A 12,707-nucleotide genomic window follows, 5' to 3' on the forward strand; every position below is an offset into this window, starting at 1 on the left:
ATTTCACGTTTTGCAGTTTATGTTTCAAAGGGTTAGTTTTAGATTTTTTTTTTTATTAAAAAAAACAAAACAAAAACACTTTTTTTGTGTGCATCAATATAGTGTATAGGATATAGTGCATGAAAATTGGTCATGAACTAACTTTTTTTCTAAACCACACAGTAATAGTGTACCATGCAAGCTTATACGGATAAAATCAAATATTTAATCTTTATATTTGTCTTTTTATGCTCCCCATATGAAGCAGTGCAAATATTGTCTATATTCGCAATGTGATGCAAAACAATACACTTAATCATTTCAATGTTTAATCAATACTAACATTTTTTTTTTTACAGTTTTACAAGAACCAATAAAGATTAAGGCGCTTATTTTGTCCTGAAACTTTCTTTGGTATTCTGTGCATGATTAGGTTTTTTGTTTGATGTGTATAAAAATAAACGGCCAAATGATTTCTGTAAAATTAATATATCAAGTGGAATTTTTTTTTATCACAATAGAATACAAGTATAATTCCGGTGCAAAAGTTGGTAAAACAAACCAAACAAAAAGAAATCAACAATTATAACAATATAATCAGCTATGCTAACAAAGACATTCATTAGCACTCTGATATACTGTTCATATTCATAAAGTTACCGCTTTCTCAAGTTCATGAGAAATGTTGTAATCCTTCAGGTCCTGTTTGTTTTCATGCTAAATGAGCTGATACGAAGTCAAAACAAGCATTCCTCCTTGTAGATACTCTAGACAAAGCATCAGAAGATCTTGAAGCCCTTGAGCAGTGTAAGCGTGGGGGCTCTGCGTTTGCTCTGAGCTCTCGAGGACTTGACCGTAACCAGCTTAGCGGTGGCTGGGGTGGGCAGCTCTTTATAGCAGGTGGTGAGCGGAGGGGCGGAGGACAGGCTGATCGCAGACTTGTCTTCGCTGATGAAGAGCGGACGGATACTCCTCTCTGTCTCTCGTCGCACTTCTCGAACTGCTTCATGAAAGATCTGCTGAACGGACAGGAAGTCCAAGCAGGCAGAAACTTCAAAGAACAGGCAACCGAACCGCAAGGCCAGAGCGGCACCATCCGCCTTGCTCACCTGTCTAAAAAAGATGTATTATAAAATGTTTATTTAACCAACTCATTATGAAAGCATGTTTCATTCACTTTACTTACATAAAATGCAGCCCTTTACTAAAATTACAAATTAATTCTGAAACATAATATATGCTAATAATAAAATAACAAAAAAATCCTGAAAAAAAGTATCATGGGTTCCACAGAAGAAAAAAAAATAGTTTTTAACCATAATAATAAGAGGAAATGTTTCTTAAGCCGCAAATTAGTATATTAAAATGATTTCTGAAGGATCATGTGACACTGAAGACTGGAGTAATGATGCTTAAAATTCAACTTTATCATCACAGGAATAAATTACATTTTAAAATATATTGAGATAGAAAACAGTTATTTTAGATTATAATAATATTTCTCAACATTACTGCTTTTAATGCATTTTTTTAATCAAATAAATGCAGCCTTGGTGAGCAGAAGATAATTATTTTTTTAAAAGCTTACCAAACCCAAACGTGTTAAGCATACTGTGTAAATACTAAAACGTTATCATGTAATAATGGATAAAAACAAAACATAATAGAAATAAAAAGTGCATATGATAACTACAGCCTTAACTAAAATTGCACAATAAAGAGTTAAAGAAACTCTCTAATGTAATAAGAATGGCACAGCAGAAAAAAAAACTGGGGATGAGCAGTTAAAGCTTTTATTTAAAGTTCAGCTGGCAAAGAAGCACACATAATTCTGCAGTTACATAAATAGATAGATTTGATTAAGTCCAGCTGTATTATGGTCATTTCAAGTATGATACTGCATAAATCATGCACTGTGTTTGCATAATGAAAGGAAAATATAAAGGCGATAAATGGTCATTTCCTGGACCAATCAAATCCTTCCTTAAACATTATAGGGTCATGAAAAACTGAAATCTAAATAACTTACGGTGGTACTGAGCATAATTGTTGTAATTATATCCAGTCACAGGTCATACGTTCTTCAGTTAAACTAACAAAAGGACATTCATACAACTATGTAAATTCCTGCTCTGCTTGGTTAGTGTTTTGACTAACACACACTCTTGACACAGGAAATCTGGCTGTTTAAGGTTCACTCGTAAAGGAATAGTTCACCCAATTTCATGTAGATGAGTTTGTTTCTTCATCAGAACTTTTTTTTTTTATTTTTTTTTTTTATACTTTATTTTTATTCTTTTTCCTTTTGAAAATACACAACAACAAAAAACAAAACAGCCATAACAAAATACCAACACAACTAAACAAAACGGAACAATCGTTTGGTCACTCATACATTCTTACATAAAACAAAATTGGTGAAAGTGTATTATGTCATACATTGGTCAATAAACATGTCATGAAGTTGTAAACACAATCCATTTTTCCCAATACTGCAAATACTTATCCATCTGTACGTTTAAAGCGAAAGTCATCCTCTCCATACTTTGGACACTGGTAATAATGTCCAGCCATTCAGCCTTTGTTGGGGGTTCAAATTGTAGCCACTTTCGTGTTACAGCTTTCTTGCTGGCTGCTAATAATATCTTTATAAGGTACTTGTCTTTCCTCATCAATTGAGCTGCTAAATTGCCCAGGTAAATTGTAGAAAATGAGCAGTCAATTCCATCACCGAAAATAGAATGTATTACTTGTATTACCTCCTGCCAATATGACTGAATGGCTGGGCAGCTCCAGAATACATGAAAATGGTCTGCCAGCTGTTCCCCACATTTCCTCCAACATAGACCACTTCCCTTCTCGCGAGACTGAATAGATTTTAACTTGGGGGTAACAAAGTATCTAATAAGATTCCGCCAACAAAACTCTCTCCACATACCCGAGCTGGTAGAAGTCGCCTGTACAGAACAAATATTCAGCCAATCTTCCTCTGAAATAACTAGACCAGATTCTTTTTCCCATTTTAATCTAACCTTATTTGTTGATTGTTTCTTTATGGATTGGATGGCTAGGTATAGTTTTGAGATAAGTTTATTATTATCTTTATTTTTATACATGTCAGTAAATAGATCAATTAAATTAGTGTCATGCTTCTCCATGAATCGGATCTCTTTATTAAAATAAGTTCTAGTTTGTAAATACCTAAAAAAATCAAGTTTTCCCAAACCATATTTACCAGAAATCTCCTGAAAGCTATCTAATTCTCCCTTTGATGAGATTGAACTAAAAGAGGTGATGCCAAGCCTATACCAGAGCTGAAACCTCCCATCGGCCCTTGCTGGTTTAAAGTCGGGGTCGAAAGCTATCCATCTTAATAGTCTAGATTGTCTTTCAAGTAACGGCGATTTGCATTCTTTAAACCAGATTCTAAAAGGAACCTTAGTCCACTGATTTAAACTTTTAGAATGCTGTTCATATAAAGGTTTGCTACCCAGCACCGATTGCAATGGAACAGTCAGCTGCGAGATCTCCAAGTCCTTCCACTTTGCTGTATACTCTGGGTTACAGCAGCATGCTAAGGGTTTTAGCTGGGCTGCTTTGAAATAATCTGATAGACACGGCAGTGATCTACCCCCTTTCTCTTTCGGTAGCTGCAGTGTTTTAAATTGAATTCTTGGCCTCCTACCCCCCCATACGAATCTTGAAGTCCATTTATCCCACTCATTAAATTGTTTTAAAGGAACTTCAACTGGTAAGGATTGGAAGAGGTATAAGAGTCGGGGGAGCATGTTCATTTTTACTGAATCTATTCTGTTATGCATCTCTAGGGGCAGTTGGGACCACCTATCTATATCTGATCTAATGTTCTTACTTATAGGACCATAGTTGCTATCAAACAATTTAGAAATATCCTTTGTTATTATAATCCCCAGGTACTTAATACTTGGTGAATTCCAATTAAATTTAAATCTACCCAGTATGTCATTCTGAGGGGTGTAGTTATAACTTAAGATTTGTGTTTTTTGAACATTTAATTTATATCCCGAGTAAGTACCGAACTTTTTTAAGACAGACATCAACCTAGGAATACTAACCTCTGGTGCAGTAACAAACAACAAAACATCGTCTGCGTACAGACAAATCTTTTGTTCGAAACCTTGAACCGTAATACCTTTTATCTCCTGTTCGTCTCTAACTGATTGTGCTATGGGCTCAATGAATAAAGCGAAAAGGGCGGGGCTGAGAGGGCATCCCTGGCGGCAGCCTCTTTCCAGGTTAATACTCTGAGTGAGATGCCCGTTGATCCTTATTCTAGCCTTTGGTGATAAATACAACATTTTGATGCATCTAATAAACTCATCTTTAAAACCGAATCTACTCAATGCCAAATACAGGTACTCCCAGCGAACCGAATCAAATGCCTTCTCGGCGTCTAAACTAAGTACTACTGCTCTGATGTTTCCTTTAGTGACATGATCGAGTACATGCAGCACCCGCCTGATATTATCTTGTGTCTGTCTGTCACGTACGAATCCTGTCTGGTCTGAATCCACTAATTCTGGTATTATATCTTCCAGTCTTTTAGCTAATATCGACGCATATAATTTATAATCCACATTTAATACAGAAATTGGCCGAAATGCGCTACACTCCTTTTTGTCTTTACCCTCTTTAGGAATAACTGAAATTATTGCCTCACTCCATGTTTTTGGTGGTTCACCCCCTTTTAGTGTATAGTTAAAACAATCAAAAAGTATAGGGACTAATTGATCTTTTAAAGCCTTATACCACTCGGATGGAAAGCCATCTGTTCCCGGCGCTTTATTAACTTTTAATCTAGAAATTGCTTTCCCTATTTCTTCCTTTGTGATCTCTGCCATTAGGGCTTTATTTTGTACTTCACCTATAGAAGGTAAGTCAAGTGATTCTAAAAATAAATGCATTTCCTGTGAGCTAGTTGTATTTGGTTCCTTGTATAGATTTTTATAGTAATTTTCAAAAATATTGTGAATATCTTCTTGCTTATGACAATTGTTTTTGGTTTTGGGATCCCTAATTTCATATATAGTATTATCAGCATGTTGCTTCCTTAACCTCCATGCCAACAGCTTCAAAGCCTTAGGGCCATTTTCATAATATCTCTGTTTAATGAATTTAGCCTTTTTCTCTAATTCTTCCTCATATAATTTATTTATTTCCTTTTTAACATTGTTTATTTGATTAAATATATGTATTTTTTTCTTCTCAACATGTTCTCTCTCTAAGAGGCTCAGATTTTCTTGTAGTTCAAGCAGCCTTCTACTTCTTTTCTTTTTTCTATACGATGTGAGAGCTATGAGTTTTCCTCTGATCACTGATTTTAAGGCGTCCCACAGGACACTAGGTGATACTTCCCCGTTATCGTTGTTATCCATATAATCCACCAGTTCTTTTTGGACGTATTCCTTACATGTACTGTCATTCAAAATGCTTGTATTAAGTCGCCACAACATATCCTTCTTTTTATTATCTAAATGCAGGGTCAAGTAGACAGCGGAGTGGTCAGAGATATCTCTGACTCCTATCTTGCAATCTATAATTCTGTGTCTGTCTGATTGAAAAATAAAAAAATAATCAATTCTTGAATAAACATCCTGACTTGCAGAGTAGAATGTGAATTGTTTGTCTGTTGGGTGGAGATCCCTCCACACATCAATCAGTCCCATCTCCATCAAAAGTTTTTTCGTTATACTAGCTCTAGAAGTTAACCTCTTTAGTGCATTAGAAGAATCGAGTTTAGGCTGTATTTGGGTGTTCCAGTCTCCTCCACATATTAAAACCCCAGAGGATTCAGAAGCAATTAACTGAAAAATTTCTTTAATACAGGAATTGTCCTGCTCAGGGGCTATGTATACATTAACTAGTGTAACTTCTTTCTGATCTAGAAATCCCTTAACTAAAACATACCGTCCCTCTTTATCAGTAAATTCAGTAACCACTTGAAATTTTACACTATTAGAGATTAGTATTGCTACCCCTCTTCTTTTCCCTTTCTTATAGGATGAGTAAAATACATTCTTAAACCCTAGTTTTTTTAATTTTTCGTGCTCTGCATTGTTGAAATGAGTCTCCTGCCAAAATATGATATGTAACTTTTCCTTTTTCATCTTTGCAATAGCCTTGCTTCTCTTAATTGGGTTGTGTAAACCATTTACGTTTAGGGTTATCACCCTATATTCCTGACACTGCATTTAAACCACAGCAAGACACTGTTTGTAAACCACATTATTGGTGACCAAACCTGAACTATATTAGAACTATATAACAAAATGAGAACATCACAAAAACAAAAAATAAACCAGCAAATCAAAAAACATAGGTAGACCTCCATTGTGAAGTATTAACACTTCGTGATGTGGGGGGAATAGTCCAGCAGCTAACCACCAGAGCCCCCCTTCAGTGCAATCTATAGTACACTCAAGGATGTACTGTGCACTTAGAAAAGTCAAAAACATAAGTACCCGTACTTGTCGGTCAACTATTCTCATTAAAGGCTAAGGTTGATTCTGAACAGTTAAATTGTATATTTAAACTCCAACAGAGCTGAGGGATCAGCAATAGATTCAATAGGGAAAATATTATGAATAAAAAATAAAAGACTTGTGGGGATGTGAAGAACAACTTAAAAGAGCATAGGAAACTTATCCTAGTCTTTACTCCCACATTGAGGGCATAAAACCTTGTCCCTTGGTGCTAATGTCATTAATGCATTAGTGTCCATAACCATACAACCGCTTGATGTTTTTTGCTCATATTATGCAGTCACTTAACGATCTGTTGTCACCCGAATCCAACGTTACCTTAATGGCTTTAACGATAGATCTATCTTTGGCCGGTGAAAACTCTGTAGCTTCTCCTTGATCCAATCCTGGCGGGACTGCCGATTTGTCATGTTCGCGCTCGTTGATCGTTGCCAGACGACCTTCTGTGCTTTTTCCGCAGCCTCAGCGGTTTTCTCCCACTCAATCGGGAATCCCCTCTTCTTCAGATCCTCTGCTGCTTCCGATGCATTTCCATAAGTAACTGGCCCACTCTCAAAAAAGACTCGCAGTTTCGCTGGCGGCGGTGTTTGAAAACGTATTCCTTTTTCTCGGAGAACCCTCCTAATCTGTGTATACGCCTTCCTTTTTGCTAGCGTTTCTGCAGGATAGTCATGATCGAAGTAAATCCTCCTGTCGCTGTGGTATATCTCCTTTTTCTTCCACGCAGAATGTAGAACCATCTCTTTAATTTTAAACTGCTGGAAGTACACAATCACCGATCTGGCTTGCGCCTCTCTGGGCGGTCTGGGGCCGAGTGCTCTGTGGCATCGTTGGATACCAAGGTCAACGTCAGCAAGGGGTTCCAGCTCTTTTCTAATAAAGTTCTCTATGAACTGGAATATGTTGTTTCCCTCGGTTCCCTCCGGGATCCCGTAAATGCGAACATTGTTACGCCTTGAGCGTGCTTCCAAGTCCGTTAGCTTTAACTGCAAACTGTCCTGAGCTTGTAGTGACTGGCTCAGTGCCTCTCTAAAGTCCACGGACCACTCTTCAGTTTCGGCTATCCGAGCCTCGGCCTCACTCACTCTGTCAGTAGTGGTTTTTAGATCGGTTGCGACCTCGTTAAGCTTCTGATGGATTTCCTCTCGAATGTCCGCTAGCTCCTTTTTCAAGTCGTCTCTGATTCTATCTCGAAAGTTACTCAGTTCAGTCTTCATCTCCGTTGACATCATCTTTATATCTGTGCGGATGGCGGCGAAATTAACTTCCATATCCACCGCTGTTGATTTGGCATTTTGTCCACGTGCGCCATCACTCTCTCCTTGTTCCTCGACCATGACACCCTCCGTCGTTATTTTTTCACCCTTCTCCGCCTTCCCAAACTGCTTTCCTTTGCCTTTCCTGTACTTTTCCCCTTCCATCACTGATTATTAAAAAATTAAGTCTTACAAATATTCAAATTGGGGAATAAACTCCGACCGAGCGGGAGTGCGGGATTATGCGGCCATACGCTTCGGATTACCACCGGAAGTCCTTCTTCATCAGAACTTTTTTTGAGAAATATAGCATTACATCACTTGCTCACCAATGGATCCTCTGCAGTGAATGGGTGCCGTCAGAATGAGAGTCCAAACAGCTGATAAAAACATCACAATAATCCACAAGTAATCCACATGACTCCAGGGAAGCAAATAACTGCATGTTCATAATAAACAAATCCATCATAAAAACCTTTTAACTTCAAACCACTGCTTCCAGCTACAATGTGCATCCTCTATTCATAACACTGCTTTCCCCAGAGAAAAAGTTGTCTCATCTGAATCAGGAGAGAAATATGCACCAATCAAACACTGTTTGTAAGTGAAAACAGTAACTCTTAACAAATATGTTGGTGGATTTTGATGTGAGAGGATAACAGGAGATGGACTTCTTCACTGGAGGAAGCGTTATATGGATTATGGACACATATTTTGGCCAGAGCGAGGCAATGGTTTAAAGTTATAATTAATGATGGATTTGTTTCTTACAAACACACCGCTTTTTAATTCACAAGACGTTAACTGATGGACTGGATGTTTTTATCAGCTGTTTGGACTCTCATTCTGACGGCACCCATTCACTCCAGAGGATCCACTGGTGAGCAAGTGATGCAATGCTAAATTTCTCCAAATCTGTTCTGCTGAAGAAACAAACTCATCTACATTTTAGATGGCCTGAGTTTAAGTAAATCTTCTGCAAACTGTCATTTTTGGTTGAACTATTCTTTAAGATTACCAGGCATTATAGCCTACATGTGTGCTGTAATAATAATGTTTACTGAAATGTGAAATGTAACAGAAGGATGTTTAATTCACCTGTATCTCTCCATGTCCACCTTGTTTCCTAAAAGAATGACAGGAGCTTCTGGCTGCAGGCCTTTTGAGGACAGAGTCACAGTCTCCAAGTACTGCTGGCAGGCCTCAAAGCTGGTCCGGTTGTCAATGCTGTAGACAATGATGAAGGCATTGGCCCAGCCTAAATAACGCTCACAGTTGACTGGTCCATCCTGATTTAAATAAAGACAGATTTGTTTGCATTCTGTAAAGATGCCATGGTTATGCAACAAACTTCCCTTATGAGAAAGTAAAGCATCAACCATTATGAAAAGATCAATCTGAGATAAATGTGAGGTGTCAATCTGCATAAAGAAGAGTATTGTTAAAAGAGACAAATAGACATCATTACCTGATCAGCCGTGTCCATCACTTTAACCAGAACTGGCTGCTGGTCCACAACTTCTTCTGAAGAGTAGGTATCTTCTGAAAATTAAATATGCAAAAAGATACTGCATGTGTTTAAAAAACAGAAACAGAAACATTAAAACACTGCACTCCAGCTCAAGTTTCATGACAGTTACATAATGTGTTTTGTCTTCAGTTGAAGTCTCTATTTTTATTTTGCTTCTTCTCTAATAAAGATGACATTTCGGTTCCTGACATCCATGTGTGTTTTATAATTTATTTTATTATTATTTTATACAAAGATTTCATAAAATAATTACACTGGAACAAAATGTGAAAATGTGATACAACTACAAAGCACGAAATTGAAGAAAGAAATATATGGTGCATTGGAAAAAGACTTAAGACAAAGTTTTAAAGTGGTTTGGCAAAGACAAAGTCAAGCTTGTCATTTTAGTAATGTAAAATCTGTCAGTATAAACCTCAGCCAGTATTCAGCTTTTTTCATCTTCTCCCAATGAAAAAAACACGAAACTGGGGACTTTTATGTAAAATCCTTTAAAGTTTTAAAGCCACCCATCTATGGCTCTAAATCGCCCTTAATTATATCTGTATGAAACTAAACTGCCCTGAAGTTAATGCTCCAGTAAGGTAAAAATAATCTGTATGATTGACATGTTTTATTTTAAGATCAGGACCATAAACGCCATAGACATTGAGGAGGACACGTCTCCTATATCCAGATGTTCAGTCACTCATTATTGTTTTTCAATGACCATTTGATAAAACTCACCAAGGTTTGGGTCATATTCACTGATGAAGCGCTTCGTGAGGAATTTCACTGTAAGTGCTGCAGGGGACAGACAAACTTCCTGTAAATCTAAGTTCGGAAATATTTGCAATTACATAACAGAGCATCCCAACAGGATAATGGGAAATATTTCGCTTTTTTTTTTTTTTATAAAGCATTTTTCTTAACAGCAAATCTCATTATGAGGAAAAGTTTTCTCTCTTGGTAAACCACCTAATATCATCAACATATAATAGCATGACATTCATTAATAAAATCATAATAAACATTATGCAAAACTGTTAGGTTCTGATACAATAGTTCAGATAGCATCGAATATAAATACATAAAGGAAAATACTAATTCAAAACGATTTACAATGCATTCAAGGACAAATTTTTCAGTGTTCTCCCCAAAATTAAATGCACTACATACATTACGAATATGTCATGACCAAAGCATAATAATTAAACTGTTTGTTATTTATGAACATTGCATGTTAGTCATACCTGACTTTCCAGATCCATTAGCTCCCAAAATCACTATGTTACACTCCGAAGGCTCATGCTCAGGAACTGTGACAATGTTGCAAGTTCTTGCTTTCCCAAACATCAGAGACATCCTGAAGACAGGATGAGATAGAGGAATGAACACGTGAGGAAGCAGATCCGAGTCAAGGAGCCCACTAGACACAGTGCAAGTGTGATTTGATCTTCAGTTCATACTTGGATGATGCTGGCGCCTGATTTCTCACCAGCGCTCTCTACAAAACAGCTGGATCGCGTTATACTTCAGTATAAAAGACATGTCCACAACCACCGAAGACTCAGATGCACGTCTGTCCGAGATTGCAAGACTGTTTTCTTGTTTTTCCAGGGCATTAGAAGCCTCTTTTGTTCGGAAAGGATGTGGAGAGAGGAGAATGAACAGTGAAATGATGGGATATTCTGGTTCGGTGGGCTGGAGCACATGATGGACTCAGTCTATGCAGTGGATCCGCCTCCCATGAACATACAAATAAACTTCAAACCCCATACTCTACAATAATTATTTTTAAAAACGTGTTTAATAAATCAATCCCCATACCTTTACTAATTTGCGAATTATCCAATGACTTTTGAGAGGATTTACAGGAAATTGCCGGGGGGAACTTTTTGTGGACGCTCGTCTCGCTTAAAAACCTCTAACGGTAACCTTACGACGTTTTAAACAAAACAATACATATGATTTGTAATGTTTTCAATTAAGTTTTCAATTAAGTGATAAATAACAACATTTAGTTACGTCAAAGTTTCAGCAAAAAAGGTCCCTACTGTACTGCTACTGTTCCCACGGTTACAGCCACCAGAGGGCCTCAGTAATTTTGTAGTGGATCAAAAAAAAAAAAAAAATAATAATAATAATAAAAAATAAAACCGGTTCTTTTTTTGTTTTACCTGTAATAAAAGGACCAAATGTAAGAAAAGTTTTTTCTTTTGCCATTCATTTGACAGCTCGTTTACGCGTTTCGTAATTTGCGTCACGGTTGATTATCAGACGTGATAATCAATAATGTTTGGCGTCACTGTTTTTTTTTTCCTGTGGATTTTTTAAACCTCTTTAATAGGCAAATAAACATTACCATTGGGAAATTCTGTTATCGATTACTTATACTCTCAAGTTGTTCCAAAAAAAAAAAGCTTCTTTGTTCGGTTGGACACAAGATATTTTGCTGTTGGTTACCAAACAGTTGCCGTTGTTGCCATTGACTTCCACGGTATTTTTTTTCCTCCATACCATGGAAGTCAGTTGCAACTGGCAACTGTTAGTTTCTACTCTACAATATATAAAAACAAAAATAAAATGTAATTATTAAGTTTAAATTAGTTACTCCTACAATAGGTAGACATGGCCTATTTACAGTGGCATTTCTATAACATTTGGGCTTATGCTCTGTAAAAGAGAAATATTCTTCTAACTCAAAGAATATATATTATTTGGAGTCACAAGATAATTAAACAGTCTCCTGTCTGCAATCTAATCAACTGTGCTTTTGAAGGCATCCCCTATATCCAATTGGACTGTACGAAGTCTTTTTATTTTCATTTGGTTATTTTGAGCAGTCACCTGGAATGCTGACCCACAGCAAAGACCGACCCTTACAGGCATACCATTGTTCTAGCTTTAGGCATTTCACCTGTTCATCAAAAGGAGAAAATGAAATTTTCAGCCTGCTTTTAATGCCTGCCAAGAACAAAAGGTATTAAATAACCATGATGACGGCTGCCCTCTACAGCGATGGCTATCTGAAACTGCTTTCCTAGCAGCATAATGCTGCCAGGCTTTTCACTTCTATGCATAGCCGGTTCTATTCTTGTAGTTGTTAGGAGTAATACAGCCATTGCACACTCGGTCAAATGCATCTGCCTTGCTTTAGAAGACATCATGGATAGTCAATAGTGCTGTGAATGTCTTCAAAGACAGGTTTGACTTTGCAGAAATGGGTTTTTGTAGAAGAAAATGACAGGAGGTAACTTGATGGAGACGAGCACAGAGATCGACGTGAGAACAATAGTGAACATGAGATTTGCTGAAAGTGTCTTTACTATGGACAGAAGTCTCCTGGAGCAGCATTGTGAATAAGCTCTTTTCCAATCTGGGATGAAAGAGTGCATGGAGGATGAGATTTGTCTTCATGTGCTGAATGTTCAGTAGCCT

General features: G+C 37.1%; 1 protein-coding gene across 3 annotated transcripts; it reads right to left on the bottom strand.

Annotated features, from left to right (window-relative positions):
• Positions 1-452: 452 nt before the first annotated feature.
• LOC132117816 (ras-like protein family member 12) lies at positions 453-11,237 on the bottom strand. 3 transcript variants are annotated; one of them, XM_059527129.1, is made up of 7 exons: positions 11,097-11,237; positions 10,736-10,900; positions 10,520-10,632; positions 10,014-10,100; positions 9,225-9,298; positions 8,855-9,045; positions 453-1,092 (listed from the first exon to the last, which is right to left on the bottom strand). In XM_059527129.1, exons 3-7 carry the CDS (start codon positions 10,629-10,631, stop codon positions 759-761), a joined length of 798 nt encoding a protein of 265 aa, XP_059383112.1. In that variant the 5' UTR covers position 10,632; positions 10,736-10,900; positions 11,097-11,237; the 3' UTR covers positions 453-758. The 3 variants fall into 3 exon arrangements, with proteins under 3 accessions (XP_059383112.1, XP_059383106.1, XP_059383116.1); XM_059527123.1 differs by lacking the exon at positions 11,097-11,237 and having other exon boundaries at positions 10,736-10,989; XM_059527133.1 differs by lacking the exon at positions 11,097-11,237 and having other exon boundaries at positions 10,014-10,070; positions 10,736-10,987.
• Between the last annotated feature and the right edge of the window lie 1,470 nt (positions 11,238-12,707).

Source organism: Carassius carassius, chromosome 3, assembly GCF_963082965.1.
Source record: "Carassius carassius chromosome 3, fCarCar2.1, whole genome shotgun sequence".
NCBI lineage: Eukaryota > Metazoa > Chordata > Actinopteri > Cypriniformes > Cyprinidae > Carassius > Carassius carassius.